This window comes from Pogoniulus pusillus, chromosome 32 (genome assembly GCF_015220805.1).
Source record: "Pogoniulus pusillus isolate bPogPus1 chromosome 32, bPogPus1.pri, whole genome shotgun sequence".
NCBI classification, from domain to species: domain Eukaryota; kingdom Metazoa; phylum Chordata; class Aves; order Piciformes; family Lybiidae; genus Pogoniulus; species Pogoniulus pusillus.
In genome coordinates, this window is record NC_087295.1 from 11,230,202 (window position 1) to 11,250,750 (window position 20,549).

The window sequence follows — 20,549 nt, forward strand, 5'->3', positions numbered from 1 at the left end:
GCCAATACAGGCCCTAAATGCCTCAATGTTCAGTCTAATCAGCACTAAAACTTCAGTTACATTTTACTGCAACTTCCTGACCATTGCCTTGGAATTAGATTACATCCAGTCTCCTACATAGAATCACAGAATCATAGAATCAAGCAGGTTGGAAGAGACCTCCAAGATCATCCAGTCCAACCTAGCACCCAGCTCCCTCCAGTCAACTACACCATGGCACTAAGTGTCTCATCCAGGCTTTTCTTGAAGACCTCAAGAGACAGTGCCTCCACCACCTCCCTGGGCAGCCCATTCCAATAGGAAATCACTCTCTCTGTGAAGAACTTCCAACTACTTAACTCTAAACAAGAATATCTATTCTTGTTTAGAGTTCAGTAGTTGAGACAAGAAACCACATAAGCTGTGGTGTCTGACCAGGAACTACAGCTTAGTGAAGAAAGACTTGCTCTGACTACAGCATGTCTATGACCAGGCATTATTTCTCATGCAAAGCTTTCCAGTTCAAATTGAGAGAGCTTTCTGAAACTCTATTACCAACTCATCAGAGCACTTGCTTCAATCTCAGCTTTGTGCAAGCAGAGATTTTACAACGTCTTTAGGCACTGCCATGAAAAGTGGAAAGCAGGTAGTGTGGGGACCAGGCAGGTTGTCTCAGCATGGTGTCACCAGTGATGCATTCCATAACACAAGCATCTTCTTTCCCGTGTGGGAAGAAATAAACAAACAGCTCTGATCTCCACAGCACAAACAAAATATGTGCAAGTGTCAAAACACACTGTGGAAAAGGAGAGAAAGATGGAGAAAAATCTGATTCACAGACAAGTCTCTCAGCTAAGCTACCATAACACAAGCATTAAGGAAGCTGAGAAATAGCTGTCTAATGTCTGCTGTGGATTGACCTGTGTTTTTGTTTCTGAGAGGTTGCTGTCTACAGCCCCGGCACAGAAAGACTCTGCAAGAGAAAAACTAACAGGAAAAGCAACAATGGCAAAGATGAAAGGGCTGATGAAAGGGTCCAAATCAAAGGGTTCTTGAGGAACCTCAACAGCCTCAAACTGGGAAATATCTTCATCTGGGCTCACACTCTGCATATCTTCCCAAGGCTAAACTTAACTTACATATGAATATTAAACTGCTATAAGAATACCAGGCTGAGGAAAAGGAGGAACTTTTAAATAGTGTAGAGGAATGAAGATAAACAAGCATCAATAAGACTACTACATGTGCAAGAACATGAAAGGACTTCATCACAAGAAAGATATGGACATGGTGGAGTGTGTCCAGGTAAAGGCCACAAGGATGATCAGAGGGCCAGAGCTGCTCTCCTATGAGGACAGGCTGAGAGAGTTGGGGCTGTTCAGTTTGGGGAAAAGAAGGCTCCAAGGAGACCTTATTGTGGCCTTCCAATATCTGAAGGAGGCCTACAGGAAAGCTGGTGAGGGTGTTGGACAGTGATGGGACCAGAGGCAATGAATCCAAGCTAGAGTGGCATAGATTTAGATTAGATGTTAGAAAGAAGTTCTCACCATGAGCGTGGTGAGACACTGACACAGGTTGTCCAGAGAGGTGGTGGAAGCCTCACCCCTGGATGTTTTTAAGTCCAGGCTGGATGCGGCTCTGGGCAACTTTACTGAGTCAAATGTGTTTCTGCCCATGGCAGAGGGGTTGGAACTAGATGATCCTTGAGGTCCCTTCCAACCTTGACAACTCTGTGAACCCTGCAGCATATCTTGCTTGGGAGAGAGATAAGCACCAGATGCACATTTTGGGACACAAGTCTCTCTTACTGCTTCATATCTGTTTTCCCTCTCACTCCTTTAACCATTCTGCTAAATAGTAATTCCACTGTTGAAGATGCTTCTGTGTTGCTCCAGTTTTTTACCATCTGTGGACTCCTGAAGGTTAAAGTCATGCAGCATATTCTAATTTGCTCAAGGTATAGCAGGATGGACTTCAGTAGCCTGAGTTTTATTTTCTCCTCTCGTACAGCCTTTCATAAAGTAAAGCACATGTGATTTGAGAGACACCAGGGTCATGAAAACAGGGACAGGAAATTATCTTAGTGGGCTGGTCTTGTCAACAGCCTGTCCAGAAAAGGGAAAACTGCAAATACTCCACCTTTGTTAAAGCTTTTGTTGATATGACTGCCTCTTTTATTTGGAACCATTCAAGGCTATAACATCCTTCAACTACTTGTACTTTGAAAGTAGCCTTTATATTGGCTTCCTGAAGCAACACAAAAGGTACATTTTCTAGAGAGAGTTGCAGATGCATGCTGATTTTATGTCAGTTTTCAAGACATTTCTGTACATATTACAAAGACACACACATGGCATATATTGACTATGACCTAGATCATATGCCTTATATTACAGATGTGCTAGGGTCTCTCAGACCTCTAACTTCAACTGCATGCTTTTTTTTAATCATTATTTCTTGTCTGGTCAATAGGAATAATCATAGAATCAACCAGATTGGAAGAGGCCTCCAAGATCATCCAGTCCAACCTAGCACCCAACCCTAGACAATCGACTAGACCATGGCACTAAGTGCCTCATCCAGGCTTTTCTTTAACACCTCCAGGGACAGCAACTCCACCACCTCCCTGGGCAGCCCATTCCAATGCCAATCACTCTCTCTGGCAACAACTTCCTCCTAACATCCAGCCTATGCTTCCTCTGGCACAACTTGAGACTGTGTCCCCTTCTTCTGTTGCTGGTTGCTGCAACTTCTGTTCTCTACAAGGCACATCATCCATCTTTGCTATTAATAAATTGCAGCAACAACAGTAGCAACAAATTGGAATAAGCAATTGCTGCATAAACTTCCATATGTCCTGAAATTGTGCCAGGGGAGGTTTAGGTTGAGTATTAGGAAAAATCTCTTTCCTGCAAGAGTGGTCAGGCATTGGAACAGGCTGCTCAGTGAGGTGTTGGAGTCACCATCCCTGGAGGTATTCAAGAAATGTGTGGACATGGCACTTTGTGACATGGTTTAATGGCCATGGTGGTGTCAGGTTGACGGCTGGACTCGATGTTAGAGGCCTTTTCCAACCACAGCAATTCTGTGATTCTATGAATGTGCCACACTTGGAAATGTTTTTTTTTACTTACCAGGTAGTAAAAGAATCTAGAGAAAGGCCAGTAATGCAGCAGAGGTCCCAGGTATCTGGCTTTCTGCAGTGTAATTCTGAACAGCATTAAAACTCATCACTTTAAGGATATGTTGGTTGGATGCTTACAGGATGCTGCTGCATCACCCCTCAGTGCAACAGTCTCTTGCATGCTATTTCTGTATTGCTGTGTGAGCCAAAAAAAGCCTGCCAGAAGTTGCAGTGATGCAGAGCATGTTTACTTTCCTGAAAAACCCCTTACAGGCTGCTTCTTTCACTGCAGTACCCTCCAAGGAAGCCTTAACAGAAAGTGTATATCCCTACTGCCACGTAGCCACTCTTTCCATCCCCTTCCTCTCCTCAAACCCCAACCATGTCGTGGTTACAGTGGGTGGTTACTGCTTATCACTGGCTGTCATAAACCCCCAAATTGCTAGACATGTGTAGAAATGCAACACTAGCTGTAGCACAGCCTTGTCTCTGCAGCTGTTAAATGTTTTTGTTTGCTCAGTATTAACAGGAGATGAGTCCTGTGCTGCCAGCGTTCATACTGTAATTTGGAAGCAATTCCCTCTCTGGCTCACACCAATTACATATCTGTCTGGCACCATTACATTGCAAGTTTGTGATATGCAAAGTGGAAAGACACACACTTCTCTGGGAAAGGTATTAGTCCTTTTTCAAGGTGAGAAAGTAGATCCATAAAACCAACACCAAGTTTAACCTCCTGTGGTTTCTCAAATGCTGTCTGGGGATGTGCTAAGAAATGCTCCTTGCTCTGAAAAGTGCTAAGGATATCCAGATGGTCACAAGCCAGGCTATCAGCAAATTCCAAAGCAATGTGCACAGTGCCCAAATACCTCCAAAATACAGAGGCATGTTCCATACAGAGAGACAGTTTTGCATTGTTATTGACCTACCACACAAAAAGCATTTTTCTTAACTTCATGAGCTTGCAAATATACCTGAAAAAGCAACTCTTAAAGATTCAGAGTGGGCAATCCACCAAAAATACTGTGGAAAGTATACCTTAAACAACAGAGAAGCCCCTGGAATGAGTTCTGTACAAGTACAAAACTGCAATTAACAAAATTGCTTTGGTTTCTCACCATGCTCTACTCTGTGTTCTCCACTCCTGCTGCACTTGTACAACTCTCACAACACTGCTACTTTCTTCTGCCCATAGCAACAGAAGGGACACAATTTCTGTCTAGTGCAGTCCTCCAGGTTGATCAGCTTTGCCAGTAATCATCATTACAAGGGCAGCAAATAAAAGGTATCTGTTGTGATAATCTGCCACCACCAAGAAAACAACTTCCAACCACTTCTGCTTTTACTCATTATTACTGCAGGTCCCAGACCACTGCATGTAAATGACTGTCCACAATGATTAGATGTCAGTATCCTGTTGAGGACACAAGAAGTGGGTTTATGCATCACAGAAGCACAAAAATGGGGGAGGTTGGAAGGGAGCTCTGGGAATCATCCAGTCCAGTCTCCTGCTGAAGCAGGTCTGCTGTGATCAAGTTGATCAGGAATGCATCACAGAATCATGGAATTGTCAGGGCTGGAAAGGAGCTCAAGGATCATCTAGTTCAAATCCCCTCTGCCATGGGCGAGGACACCTCACACTAGACCAAGTTGCTCAGAGCTCCATCCAGCCTGGCCTTGATGACCTCCAGAGATGAGGCTTCCACCACCTCTCTGGGCAGGTGGGTTTTGAAATTCTTCAGAGGAGAAGACTCCACCACCTCCCTGGGCAGCCCATTCCAATGCCAATCACTCTCTCTGCCAACAACTCCCTCCTAACATCCAGCCTGGACCTCCCCTGGCACAACTTGAGACTGTGTCCCCCTCTTCTGTTGCTGGTTGTCTGGCAGAAGAGACCAACCCCACCTGGCTACAGCCTCCCTTCAGGTAGTTGTAGACAGCAATGAGGTCCCCCCTAAGCATCCTCTTCTCCAGAGTAAACACTGCAGTGTACACCATAACATTCAGAAGATCTAAGTGTTTGATAGATTGCTGATATTGACTCATCTAATGAACAGCTACCAAGGTACAGAGAGTTACAGGGAAAGTAAAAGCAGAAATGAAGGGCTGCCTTTGCAAGTGAGCAACTCTTTCATAAAGAATTAATGTTACCATCTGCAATGCTCTAATCAACAGCAACTTAACATAATGCATGGAAAAATAATACAGGCACCTTGATGTCTTAGCTGCCTACTATATACCTTGACAATCACTACCTATCTCCTGAAGTGCCTGGCCTACAGATTAGCAGAAGCTAAGGATATTCCATCTGGGAGACTCACTAACACTTGCTTACTTTCATACCCTCCTGAAGTCTACATTATTGGCCATTTTGGACAGTAGGAAAAGCTCTTCACAAAGAGAGTGGTCAGGCACTGGAATGAGCTCCCAGGGAGGTGGTGGAGTCATCCATCCTGCATGTGTTTAAGGGTCATTTGGATGTGGTACTTAGGGATATGGTTTAAGGTGAATCCCGTTGAGTGAGGTTATAGGTTGGACTTGGTGATCCTGATTGGCTTTTCCAACCTGGATGTTTCTGTCATTCTGTGATTTTTAGAGACAAGACACCAGGTCAGTTTAACTTTGGATCAACATGGCAATTCCTACACCACTGAGCATACTCCTGTCCGGTCCTCTTAAGTTCTCTCAATTTTGTAGTGAATGGGAAGAAAAAGAATAACTCTCCTAGAGGAGTCTGACTTTGACAAGCAGCATTTTTCTGATTCCTCTAAGTGTCATCTTTTCGTGTGCTACATGACATTAAAGGAAATTACAATCTCTGTAGAAGTCTGAAGGAAGGATTTCCTTCGATTCATAGAATCATCAAGGGTTTGGGTTGGAAGTGATCTGAAAGATCATTGAGTTCCAAACCTCTGTCATGGGCAAGGACACCTTCCACTAGACCAGGATTCTCAAGGCTGCATCCAACCTGACCTTGACCACCTCCAGGGAGAGAGCACCCACAACTTCCCTAAGCAACCTGTGCCACTGTTACTCTACCCCTCACTGTAAAGAAGTACACGAGGTTTTCAGACACTGCAGTATCTCACAAAACACTTAACCACAAAGCTGTTGACTTTCATGTATAAGTCTTAACAATGAGCAGCAACTCTCAAATATGGCATTAGATAGATAAAATTCACTCACATCAACATTTTTCACTGCTTTAACTTCCCATTTCAGTAGTCAAATGGCTGTAAGAGTACCCACATGTGCTGCTATTTAATACTGCCTACTTCATTTTCTCCTATTTTAATTCTGGACAGGGCAGTGATTTGTCTCTGATGAGTACTTGTCTGTAATCACAGGGCTAAGATTCACAACCTAATGATTTCAGCCTAATTTCCATGAGGCAGCAACTGTAGTACTACAGTTTAGTTTTAAACATCAGTGAAGGATGATTGTGCTAAGCTGTACTTTCTTACAGTAGGCTAAGTGAAGAATGCACATGCAATCAAGTAATAACAGCTACTCTGTCTCAGCTAATGGTGACAACTTATTAAGGTGACTTAATTCATTGTCCAGTTCATGGCTTCATGTAATGTTGCCCACCTGAAGAGGCTTTCTTCTAAAGCTCTTCCACATCACCTCTTTCTTTTCTGTCGTGAATTAGTCAAGAAAGTTACCAGCAGCCCAGTTTCACATCCACGCTTCCTCAATAAACCAAGGTTGTGTGGCCAGCAGATGTAGGGAGGCTCTCCTCCTTTTCTCCTCTGCTCTGCTGAGGCTACATCTATGTCCAGTTCTGGGCTCCTCAATTCAAGAGGGACAGGAATATACTAGAATGCATTTAACAAAGGGCTGTGAGGATGATGAAGGGACTGGAACATCTGTCTGATAAGGAAAGGCTGAGAGATCAGAGGCTGTTTAGCCTGGAGAAGAGAAGACTGAGAGGGGATCTCATTAACGTTTATAATTATCTGAGGGGTGGGTGTCAAGAAGAAGGGGCTGGTCTATTTTCACTGGTGTCCTGTGATAAGGCATAGTGGATACAAACTGGAACACAGAAGGAAAAATCTTTTTCTTGTAAGGGTGCCTGGGCACTGGAAGAGGCTGCCCAGAGCTGTTGTGGACTCTCCTACTCTGACGACTTTCAAGACTCATCTGGATGAGCTTCTGTGTGACCTGCCCTAGGTGACCCTGCTTTGGCAGGTGGGTTGGACCAAATAATCTCCAGAGGTCTCTCCCAACCCCTACCATTCTATGATTCTATTAAGGCCTCATCAAACCCCAGCTGTGGGATTTTTTATCTCTTACCCAGCCCTTTTTAGCAGCTAAAAGCAAGCATTATCAGTCTCATGGATTAGCAGCCATGGCTCAAAGAAGCAGCTGCAAATTAGTCTGCTTGAAAGGTTAGATCCTGTAATGTATGTCTGCCCCTAAAGCAGGATAACTAATCCTCTGTTCTTAGAAATTAAACCATTTCCCAGAAATGTATTTTTCAAAATACAGGCATCCTGTGAGTCCTAGTAGGCATTTCAGCAGCTTGCTGAGTTCTTTAGAGTAACAGTCACAATTTAACTTCACCCTAGGAATTACAGACCATCAGCAATGATTCTGCAAAGAAATAACCTGGTTCAGAGTTACCTTATAAAATGTCTGCATGTCACATCCTTAGTGACACTAGTCACTTACTAGACACTACTCACAGATTAATCTAAACAAGTATAACTCATATCCTTTCAAAACACTTTCAAATTTAGGTTAGATCAAACATTTCCTCAATCTCTCTCAAATTCAGACAGTCTTAAACAGATATACCTAACCAGCATGCAATGTATACATACTTTTACACTAAAACACCTGAATTTTGCCCAGCAGGTAGATCATTAGAAACATTCAATACAAGTGTGAAGAGACTTATTGTCCTTCTTAAGGATACATGTTGCTCTATCACCCACAGATGCTTTGCTATAGATCTCAGCCCAGTCTTTTGAGCATCCATTTTTCTGTTCTTCAAAACATGAATTCCACTCACACTGGCACACAGTAACTCTTTAAAAGAGCAAGGATTTGAACAGTCTCTGTCTGGTTCACTTTGGCCAGGGACATGAGACAGCCAAGCCTGGAAATGTTAACCTGCTGTACAAGGTACATAGTACTTTGCAGAAACAAATTCAATGTTTCTGTGCTTTGTTTGATAAAGGAATGGTAGAAAGTTAGGCTGCCTTGCATCAGATAACCTGGGTAATAGATGAATATCATGAGTAACAGAGGCAGCACACTTCGCTGCAACTGCCTATCAGTCTAGGCAATAATCAGAGCTCAACTCTTTTTACCTCTGAATGAATACACCTTGAATTTGGTGGAAGCTGGATGCACCAGGATGTTTTCTGGTTAGAAGTCAGTGTGAATCTTCCCAGAATGAGATTATGCTCCTAAGTTTCTCTTTTTCTTGATCCCACACTAAACTTAATGCAGCTTGTTACTAATGTTTATAAATATATAAAGAGTGGGTGTCAAGAGGACAGTCAGGCTCTTCTCAGTGATGTCCAATGACAGGATAAGGGCTGCTGGATGCAAGTTGGAGCATAGAAGGTTCCATGTAAACATAAGGAAAAACTTTTTCATTGTGAGGGTGACAAAACACTGGAACAGGCTGCCCAGAGAGGTTGTGGAGTCTTCTTCTCTGAAGACATTCAAAACCCGCCTGGACGCATTCTGTGTTACCTTCTCTAGGTGACTGTGCTCTAGCAGGGAGGTTGGACTGGATGCTCATTTGAAGTCTCTTCCAACCCCTAACATTCTGTGATTCTGTTATGACATGCAAATGGATCAGAACATCCATAACTATACAAAAAAGTACTATGTAAATAAGTCAATATCCACAAAATATATTTCCCTGCAGAAACTGTTTTTCTACTCCATAAAATGCATCAGCTCCTCTAAATACATTTTGGTCATGCTTTTTCACCTTTCCTAAAGGACCTATTGGACAGAAAAACATCTTAAGAACAACTTAAACAAATCAATTATCTTTCTGTGGTGACTGACTGATACTGTAGCAGGACTGGAAAAATACTTACGTTCCACAAAGTAAGAGCTGGCATCAATCTTCCAGATAATCTGCCCGCGGTGAGAGCCATTGACCCCACGGTTCTTGTAGTCCAAAAAGTTTTCAGACAAGACCTCATCTATAACCAAAGAACATCAAATGCCTGTTAAGACAACACACAGAGTAGAGAGCCAGGCTAAAAATACACCTTTGGCTTGACAGAACATACTAGAGCTGCTAGACAGCTTGACACCACATGTTGAGAAGTGAGCTTTTTTCACTCACATGTGCAGCTATGTTTAGAAATCACAGATTTATCCTGAAATGTAATTTTAGAATCTCTCCCCCAAAAACCCCAAAACCAGCATGCCTACAAAATTCTCAGAAATTAAAACATCTAGCTTAGCATGGATAAACCCCTACCTAGTTAAACATAGGTATCTGGCTGTAATAGCAGCAAAAAATGGTCTCCTCTCTGCACCAACTCTTCCTTAAAAAAAAACCAAAAACAACAAAACAAAACAAAAAAACCCCCAACAACAACCAAGAAAAACATCACCAAACAAACAGAAAATGGTAACGTGTAGGCTTCGAATCACAGCAGGTTGGAAGAGATCCCCAAGATCATCCACTCCAACCTAGCACCCAGCCCTATCCAGTCAACTAGACCATGGCACTAAGTGCCTCAGCCAGGCTTTGCTTCAACACCTCCAGGGACAGCAACTCCACCACCTCCCTGGGCAGCCCATTCCAATGCCAATCACTCTCTGACAACAACTTCCTCCTAACATCCAGCTTAGACCTCCCCTGGCACAACTTGAGGCTGTGTCCCCTTGTTCTGGTGCTGGGTGCCTGGCAGAAGAGCCCAACCCCACCTGGCTACAGCCTCCCTGCAGGTAGCTGCAGACAGCAATGAGCTCTGCCCTGAGCCTCCTCTTCTGCAGGCTGCACACCCCCAGCTCCCTCAGCCTCTCCTCACAGGGCTGTGCTCCAGGCCCCTCACCAGCCTTGCTGCCCTTCTCTGGACACCCTCCAGCACCTCAACATCTCTCTTGAATGGAGGAGCCCAGAACTGGACACAGCACTCAAGGTGTGGCATCTGTTCTACATTCATTTGCATCACGACAGATTTGGTTATTTCTTGCTGGGTACAGAAAAACACACTTAGGTTTGAAGAACACCACTCCCTGCATGCCTTCCCTGCTCTTGGCCCCCAAAACCAAACGACTGACAACGAAGTGTTGCTTTGAGACACTGAGCAGCTCTCAGACTGGCAAGGTGATCTTCAGAGAGGTCAAGCAGCAGTCCATCAAAATGAGTAATCTCTAAAAAGGTGCTGAAAACCGAGGCTGAGGAAGCAATCGCCCTGCACACACAACAAAAGGCAAGCAGGCAACGAGCCTGAGAGGCCTTCTGGTTGTCCACGGGAATAACACTGAGTCTGCTTCCAAGTGGAAGTGTAGAGCGCCTGAACGAGCTCTTTTCCAGACCAGTCTGCAAGCTCTACGCAGTGTCTGTGAGCAAACATCCCAGGGGCCTGCTTCGGGACCCAACAGCCCACAAACCAGCCACCGGGCCCAGGCCGCAGCCTCTGGGACCAGGCCGCAGCCTCTGGGACCAGGCCGCAGCCTCTGGGACCAGGCCACAGCCTCCAGGCCCAGGCCACAGCCTCCAGGCCCAGGCCACAGCCTCCAGGCCCAGGCCACAGCCTCCAGGCCCAGGCCACAGCCTCTGGGACCAGGCCGCAGCCCCCAGGCCACACTTCCCGGCTCAACGGCTCGGGCCAGGCTTTCACAGTATCATCAGGGTTGGAAGAGACCTCATAGATCATCAAGTCCAACCCTTTACCAAGTGCCACGTCCAACCTTGCCTTGAACAGCTCCAGGGACGGCGACTCCACCACCTCCCCGGGCAGCCCATTCCAGTGTCCAATGACTCTCTCAGTGAAGAACTTTCTCCTCACCTCCAGCCTAAACTTCCCCTGGTGTAGCTTGAGGCTGTGTCCTCTCGTTCTGGTGCTGGCCACCTGAGAGAAGAGAGCAACCTCCTCCTGGCCACAACCACCCCTCAGGTAGCTGTAGACAGCAATAAGGTCTCCCCTGAGCAAACAAGAAGCAGCTATGGTCCTCACACCAGGCCAGCACTTGCGGCTTTCACCACCAGTACATACAAACAGCGTGCCAAAAATAAAGCAGACATATGGAGCCGTTTAGGGCCTGTCAGAGGGCAGCAGGGCTCAGAGGCAGCAGCCGAGGGCAGCCTCAAGTGGCTGCGAACTCAAGTGGCTGAAGCAGCAGCCCAGGATGGGCTTGACTGCAGCCTCAGTCTCAAGTTGTGCCAGAGAAAGTACAGGCTGGATGCTAGGAGGAAGTTGTTGGCAGAGAGAGTGATTGGCATTGGAATGGGCTGCCCAGGGAGATGGGCCTGGAGGTGTTGAAGCAAAGCCCTGGAGGTGTTGAAGCAAAGCCTGGATGAGGCACTTAGTGCCATGGTCTGGTTGACTGGCTAGGGCTGGGTGCTAGGTTGGCCTGGCTGAGCTTGGAGGTCTCTCCCAACCTGGCTGATTCTATGCTATGAAACAGCTTTCACACCTGTTCCCTGTCACAGCAAAAGGCTGTGATGGCTACCTGCAGAGGCTAGCTGGAAGGCTCCTGGATTTTCCCTCTCAGCAATGAAGGCAGCTTTAACTCCGTTTGAGACGTGTACAAACGCACTTTAACAAACTCAATCTTGCTACAGAAGCAGCTCTGGGTAGCTGCTGAGACCCAGCGCTGAGGACAAACTCCACAGAGTAAGAGAAGCATTGAGGCTGGAAAAGCCCCTCAGGATCACCAGCTCTGTCACAGGCAGGGGGCTGGAGAGAGGCGAGATCGGGGTAGGGAGCAGTGGGCTCAGCAGCTTCTACACAGCAGGACACTTCATTAGGGCAGTGCAGCTTCTGAAACAGCGCTCAGAGAAGGTGTGCACAATCAGCCTGGGGCTGGCACAGACTGGCCCAGAACCACGTGCAAGGCGCAGATAGGTTACCCTGTGCCCAAACAACCTGTGGTTTCCACCCCAGGGGGCTGGCAGGCTCAGCCCCCCGTAGCTGTGTCCGCCCAGCCCCCTGCAGGTGCGCATGGGTTGCTCACTGTAGCTTCCAGCTCAAGGACATCTCCCAGCACGAGTTCTCACCTTTACCAGCTCTCACCCTGCTGCGGGAGAATTCTCCCACACAGGTCATACTAACAACCCTACTCTACAAAGTGCACCCTACACCGTACCCCCAAGCGCCACATCCAACTGACTTTTAAACTGTATAGGGTTAACACTCCTGGGGAAGTAACCCTGAACCTGACCCTAGGGGTCTTGGCCCCTCCCCAGGGGTGGGCCACACTCCAGGTGATGGTTAGCCCACTCCCCCCAGTTCCTGTCCTATAAAACAGAGGAGCTTCCTGCTCCTCTTGCTCTTTTCCTTGGCTCCCTCTCCACACACACACTCACACTGCATACCAGCACACCATGTGGCAGCCACGAGGCAGAGACACCATCACATTACTCGGGTTGTATCCATCCCCTTTTTGTATTTTGCTGTTTTCCCTTCCTTATCCTTTGTAAACTCCCCTACCTCCAATACCTTTTCTAAGTTACTGTTAAACTTCCTTTTTTACTTCCAAATCGAGTGAGATTGACTTATTTGGGTGTGCTTATCTCTCTCTCCCTATATCTAATCCCTACCTTTTTTGGGAAAGGAGGGGGAAGAGGGGAGGGCAGTCTATAAATTCTATAAATTGTCATTGGGTCTACTAAATTTATTAGAGTCTCTGGGAACTTGCATTTGAACCCAAGACATAAACACACCCAGGGTCGGTGGGTAAATTAACTGCTAGCTACCCTAAAAGCTAAGGAGAAATATCACCCAGTGAATCCAAGATGAAAAGACATCAGTTGTTACACTGAAGCAGTCACTCTGTCACCAGGTAGGCCAATGAGAACAGATAGACAATGCCACACAAGGGAACATCAAGCCTGAGGATACACTGAAGGTGTGAAGAGCAGAGGAGGCAGCTCAACAAACAAAGCCAAGAAACACTTACATATAACTGAAATATGCATTATGAACGTTGAAGCAGACTTCTAAATCAGAGGGAACCACACTTTTCCCTTTAAGAACAAAGCAGCATGCAGATGCCAGTGTGGTCCCATCAGTTTTATTAAGCTGTGCTCTCAAAGGAAGAAAGCAAGAGGGCTACCAACGCTGAATGCTTCAGTGCCACTCTCCTCAGAGGCTTAGCAAGGGAAACCCTTTTAAAGAGGCCATTACTGATGGCAATGGATAACTATAAACGGCAATGCTATCTTCACAGTATCACAGTATCATCGGGTTGGAAGAGACCTCACAGATCATCAAGTCCAACCCTTTACCACAGGGCTCAAGGCTACACCATGGCACCAAGTGCCACGTCCAACCTTGCCTTGAACTGCTCCAGGGACGGCGACTCCACCACCTCCCCGGGCAGCCCATTCCAGTGTCCAATGACTCTCTCAGTGAAGAACTTTCTCCTCACCTCAAGCCTAAATCTCCCCTGGCGCAGCCTGAGGCTGTGTCCTCTCGTTCTGGTGCTGGCCACCTGAGAGAAGAGAGCAACCTCCTCCTGGCCACAACCACCCCTCAGGTAGTTGTAGACTTGTGCTAGATTGAAGCAGGGTAGAATGTTTTGGTGAGAAGAACTAGATCACAGGCTGTGAAAGGAAACCAGTGGCGATGTCTACTCCCCTCAGAGTCTTGCTGAAGAAGAAAGGAAAACATTAGATAACACTCTCACCATTTTGTCACACTCTGCCTTGGGCTTCTGACTGAGCTGCATCTCCCTAACCTCACCTTCCACTCACCTTTGCTTCTTAACCTCTTGGCTGAACCTCTATTCTTCTTTGGGACTGGGGTAAGGTTGAGAGGGGCAGGAGAAAGGTGCAGGGCTGGTTGACAGCCCCTCCTGGGGACTCAGGTTTCTGGGAGGGGAGTTGTGTTTCTGTATTACCTTTTACCTTGTATATTTCTGTCTATAACTGTGTATACTGTAACTATCTGCTTTTATATTGTGCTAGCTGTAAATAAATAGCTTCATTTATATTCCCAGAGCCAGCTGAGACTAGTCTGGGTATTTCTAAAGTGTGGGGGGCAGGGAGCACCCAAACCATCACATATCTACAATACATTTTCCCTTTGCTGCCTTGCTAACTGTCAGTAATGACGTCACCAGCTGTGTTTTGTGCTCAGTATTGAAGCAGAAATATTTCAGTGTGTTCACACAGCACACCTCTGCAGCATCCCCTCAACCATAAAAGCCTCCCGGTGTGATTCCTCTTCTTCCTCTGTGCTTTATAGCTGCCTGTGTCTTCTTGTCTATAGGTTCTGTATTCTTTACAAAGGCAGGAAAGTGTACACTGTTGCTCTCAAGGCTTTGGCTTAGTAATGGCTACCTTCAGCAAAGGCCCATCTTGGATACAGATTATCCAGAATTACCCACATCATTCTCTGGAAGCAGGAACACACATGAGGAGATTTAATCCTCTGAGCTGTCCCTTTTGCTTTGGCAGGGAAAACACTTTGTATTTAAGGGTGGGCAGATACTGAAACAGCTGGATCCTGGGAACCCTGCCCAACCCCTCATCCTGCCAGGACACAGAGAGAATCCCTCAGCTCTGGCTTCATCACTCATGACGTTTGTCATATTTAGTCTCTGTAAGCTGCTGGAGGTGCTCCAACATCTGCCATGTTATTAAGATGCATGGGCAGTTACAGTTCTTCCAGACGCACTGCTTACAGGATACCCTGCTTGCTTAAGGAGGCTTAGCTGAGCTAGCCTGGATGGTCCTGCTTAGGAAATCACAGACACACTAGGCCAGAGTTTAGCAGAACAAAGAGATCCCAGAATCTCCATGCGCAGCGTCTGGGGGCCAGCTGGCACTTCCACTGCATCGGCTGCTGCCTGCTTCCCGCAGCGGGCACAAAGGCAGCACCAACTCTGCGTCACGCAAGCTGATTTGACAGAGATGGTGACAGACGCACATGCCCAAACAAAAGCACGCCCTTGGTGCCAGATGAGGCAGTGGGGATGACTGCAGGAAGGAAGAATGCTTTCTATTGGAAATATGTAGGAAACCTGGAAAGACAGGCTGAGAAAAGGACTGCTCTCTATCTGCACATCTAGGGTAGAAGACACCCAAACGGAAGGAATAAGCAAGCTGGACTTATGGTTACAGCTGACAGGTGACACCACAGGAAAGCTGGAACAATCTGCTCCCTACCAAGTAGTATCTGCATGCTGGCTCCTGCAGCAAAGACAAGACAGGAGTGTGTGGGAAGGACATCTTCCAGAGCAAAAGGTCAGGTCACAAAGCACATGAGGGAAGGGATACACACACACACGGAGCAAGTCATGCGCACACAATTCATGGATAGCAGCCACTGATGAAATACAGGCTCAGGCAGCAGAAAGGTCATTTTAATATGAGTGTATGCAGTATGCAGGTCACCTCAAGTAAGAGCAGCAAAGCCTTTAACTACAAAAAGGTTTTTGTAAATAGAACACATTTACAAATGTCATCATTTAGAAATCCAGGAGGTATAACCTTCTGACAGCCAGATCTAAGCTCTCTGCAAAAGGGACCTGCTTCCCTCTTTCCAAAGAAATAAAACTTGGGTTTAGTTCAGTAGAAATTTACATTGGTTGGGATTTTAAATTTTAGCTCTTAAAAATATACATGCAGGGCCAAAAGGAAAACCTTCCCAAAAAAAAAAAAAATGAAAGAGAAAGATGTGTATTTTTGGAAGGTAAAAGATAAGAATTACTCCCTGGCAAGTTAAAAATAGTAGTAGGTGGAATTGGTCAGGAAGCTGGAATGTATGGCTATGCCTGGATAGACCTGTTTTAGTTGGCAGGTGCTACTGTTCCAGGCTTGGTATTCCCTGAATATAAGCTTTAAGTATGTAGCACATGCTGTCTACAACTACCTGAGGGGTGGTTGTGGCCAGGAGGAGGTTGCTCTCTTCTCTCAGGTGGCCAGCACCAGAACAAGAGGACACAGCCTCAGGCTGCGCCAGGGGAGATTTAGGCTGGAGGTGAGGAGAAAGTTCTTCACTGAGAGAGTCATTGGACACTGGAATGGGCTGCCCGGGGAGGTGGTGGAGTCGCCGTCCCTGGAGCTGTTCAAGGCAGGATTGGACGTGGCACTTGGTGCCATGGTCTGGCCTTGAGCTCTGTGGTAAAGGGTTGGACTTGATGATCTGTGAGGTCTCTTCCAACCTTGGTGATACTGTGACAATGAAAACTGCATGTGAAACACGTAGCTGTTTAGTGCACTGCATATATATGTGCATGTATATTTCATGTCATATGTAAGAGAACAGACAATATGTTGTGTTAAAGGGACAGAGCATGTGGAAAGGAAGCTCTTCCTTTCCTTGTGGAAAGGAAAACAAATTTCATTTCTTATTTCTACTGAGAATCCCTGTAAGAAAGGAACTGACCTTAAAACCATGCTACATCTTAACTCCCAGAGGTAAATGGTGAAATGCTTCGTTTCACCTCCATACAAAATGAAGAGCATGGTTAATGTTGCTCTCTTTCACATATTTCAGCCAGCAGCTAATGGCATTTGACATTTTTCCAATGAAGCACTGTAATGCATCTCCCTCCCCCGATTGTGAAATGAGATTAACCTTTATGCTACCTCTCTGCTTAGCTGGCAATCCACTGCATTCCTGAGATTGGCCCTGCTTGGCCAGAAAGCAAACACTCTGTGCTCACTCTCAGACCTACGACTTTGTTTCCCTGGATGGTAAACACCTAACTAATTAAGGGAAGTGTCACATGAGGGAGAATCCAGGATGTGCTGCCCCTTGAACATCACTGGCTGGTCCTGGAGCTGGAGACTAAAATGGTGAGAGCATCTAAGTCGGTGAACCGGTAGACATTGCTCTGGGACACACACAAGTGCTGGCTGCCTCTAACTGGTAAACTTGAAGGAAGCTGCAGACCTGTAAAGCTGCACTGGACAGGAGGCAGAGCAATCAGACCTCCTGCACCTCACACAGTCCCTAGAGAGAATGGAGAAGGTGATGCACAACCAGGCGCTAAGCAGCTGAGGCCTGAACAGCAGCCAGAGGGACCAATGCATGCTGGAGGCAAAACACTAGCAAGTGCTTTGGGAGTCAGCAGCAGTTCTGAAAGACTGCTTGTCCTCACCAAACCAGATACCTCCAAGCACAGCCTTTCACTGCTAAAAATACCCTGTGCTGTCACTTCCATGCTGAGAGATCCCAATATACTTCACAAGCTCTATCTATATAGAGATAAAGAACCGTGGCCACCAAAGAGCTATCTTCCAGATGAAAGACAGTAACCAATTGACATAAAGCATGCTGTTCTTCTGAGGAATTAGGGGGAACGTTGATAAAAGCCATCTCTCAAAAAGATCCATTAAAAAATGTAATTAAGACTTGGAATGCTGTCAGAAGCCTGCATCAAGCAAACAGGACCTCAGTATTGGAAAGCTTACTTGAAATCCCTACACAGGAGCAAAAAGAGTCAACACATCTGCCTCAGGACAGGGGGAGTTCAAATTAAAAACAGTTGAGTGAGCCTTTTGGTTAGTTTGGTTGTACTTAAGAGGCCAAAAAAACACCAACTCTATTCTCCTTTCTCAAACAGTATTTTGCTGATAGATATGATCAGCCTGTCTTTCCACATTCTCCTAGAATAACACCTACAAAACTTAGAGTAAGCCAGGCTACCTTCAAAACAGACAATAATTAACCCAGACAAGTGCCTGAACTTGGTACATCATTCCAGTCTCTCATCCATCACTAACTTGATGTAGCACTGCATATTACAACACTTGTTTCCATAATCTTCATGTAATTATGGCATCAAAATAAGCTATGCTTAATATGTAGCTGAGCCAACACCTGCTGGTCAAGCTAAAAGGCAAGGAGGAGGACCACAGGCAGAGGAAGCAGGGGCAGGTATCCTGTACTTGATTATGGTGTTTGACTCTGTCCCACATGACATCCTAGCCACCAAACTGGAAAGGCATGACTTGACAAGTAAACCACTGGCTGGGTAAGTGCACTCTCAGCAAGTTGGCAGATGACACCAAGCTGTGTGGCACAGTCAACTTGCTAGAAGGCAGAGATCCATCCAGAGGGACCTGGACAGGCTGCAGAGGTGGGCCCAGGCCAACCTCATGACATTCAACAGGGCCAAGTGTAAGGTCCTGCACCTGGGTCAGCACAATTCCAAGCACAACTCCAGGCTGGGTGGGGAATGGCTGAGAGCAGCCCTGAGGAAAAGGACCTGGGGGTCTTGGGTGATGCAAAGCTCAATGTGAGCCTGCAGTGTGCACATGCAGCCCAGACAGCAACCCTGTGCTGGGGTGCAGCAAGAGCAGCGTGGCCAGCAGGGCAAGGGAGGGGATTCTGCCCTTTTACTCTGCTCTCATCAGACGCCACCTGGAATACTGTGTGCCGTTCTGGAGATGCCAACACAGGGAGGACATCAAACGGTTGGAGCAAGACCAGAGGAGGGCCACAAAGATGCTCAGAGGGCTGGAGCAGCTCTGCTATGAGGACAGGCTACAAGAGTTGGAGCTCTTCAGCCTGGAGAAGACGTTGAGGAGACCTTTCATTAGCCTTCCAGTATCAGAAGGGGGCCTACATGAAGGCTGAGGAGGGACTATTAACAAGGTCTTGTAATGACAGGATGAGGATTAATGGGTTTAAACTGGCAGAGGGGAGACTGAAACTAGATGTTAGTTTCATCTGGTTGAAGTGGTCCACTGGATACAGAACTGGGGAAGGCCAAAAGTGACTCAGCCTGATAAAAAGAAGTCACTCACTGGACACAAGAGTAGGCAGGAGGCTGGAACAAAGAACATATTGCTGCACTAACCTATCTGCCTACAGCTTAAGACACCTAATATCTTTTCTGTTCAGTATGTGTGCAGGCATTCTATTGTTGGTTTTCTTATGTCAGGAGTGTCCTCTGACACTACGTGCCTGAAATAAATAGTGCTGTGCTTAGTGAAAGCTGTCTAGCTTCTAGGCACCTCTGTTGGTGTTTTACAGGGAGAGCAGAACCACAGGTGTCAAACAAACCTTTGCTGGGGTGATCCCAGCCAGCTACAGTCACCAACATCACTCAGCCTGGTGAGAGACCTAACTACAAGATGACCTCCTGAGGAGAAGCCCTAAGACCAAGGCAAGGTTCTTTTTCAAAGGCCACAAAAGGACTGGGAAGATGGGTAGCTCTAGGAAACAAATCCAACCATCAATAAAATTCACTCTAAGCAGGCACACTGTGAAGAGTTTTGTTGTACAGATGGCTGCATCTGAAGCAGAAGAGAGGAAAACCAGCCAAACAAGCTGAGCTTGAATCAGAGATCAGAGGTATAACACAGGGACCCACAACTCCTACCCTTATAAGCACATCACTGTTTCTGACATTTTCCTCCTCTGCTGGCAATGTGTGACACTTTCTCTTCATGTGCATTGGATGTTTGGTAAAATAGCTGTACAAACAAGTTCTAATACAAGTCTGATGGCAGGAAAAACGTGGATGTTTCCATTTGCCTCAGTGGGCAGTGCAGCAACACAGGGCTCTCCAAGCCTAAAATCAACCTGGAAAGTTATTAAACAAATGCTTAAATGTCTATTAAAGAATAGCTCTAAAAATCATATTATGGTGAGTTGCCTTTTTGGGAAAGAAACAACATCAAAAGCTGAAACAGAGAAGGAAAACATGCCATTTTCAAGCTCAGAAAGGTCAAGATGTTCCTGCTTATACAAATTTGAGAGAAACTACACTGTCAGAAGCCAAATATGGACAAGAAATTGGATCCTCTAAGATATGTGTATGAAAAAACTTTTAATAAATAGCCTTGAATAATGTTTTGCTTTCCTCTAAGGAAATGCTGACAGAGAAAAGCCTGCTGTGAGTGAGGAAGAGGAGTGTGATAGTCCTGATAAGTTCCCAGCAGAGACATTGGAGCAAACCATTCCTTCAAAAGCCTGCTTTAAACATTTCTCATTAGCTACTCTACATCAGATATGGAGATGATGACAGAAGTGAAATCTACTGCAGTAATTATTAGACAGCTCTTTATCCCAGGCAGCTGCCAGCAATCCATATTAATTTCTCTAAGAGGCTTCATATTGTAGCAAACAGTAATAGCAAATAAGAAAGAGAAAAATCTCTGAGATAAGTAACTGCAAATATTCCAACTGTCTCATAGTAGCCACCAAATCAGAGTTCTTCATTATCCCTAGCTTTGTACACTAGGAGTGGGGGGGAAGAAATATAAAAGCTAAACTATTTTCTTGACTTGTAGCTTTTCTGCAAAGAAAATTCATATTCCAGAGATTTTATTATA

At 45.9% G+C, this 20,549-nt stretch overlaps 1 protein-coding gene across 8 annotated transcripts in view; it reads right to left on the reverse strand.

Annotated features, from left to right (window-relative positions):
- Window positions 1-20,549, reverse strand: part of HECW1 (HECT, C2 and WW domain containing E3 ubiquitin protein ligase 1) — a 317,934-nt gene that overhangs the window by 177,783 nt on the left and 119,602 nt on the right. For all 8 annotated transcript variants that reach the window (XM_064169530.1, XM_064169529.1, XM_064169533.1 and 5 more), the window contains one exon: window positions 9,169-9,276. In XM_064169530.1, the coding sequence (XP_064025600.1) occupies window positions 9,169-9,276 (108 nt within the window). The remainder of the gene's footprint in view (window positions 1-9,168; window positions 9,277-20,549) is intronic.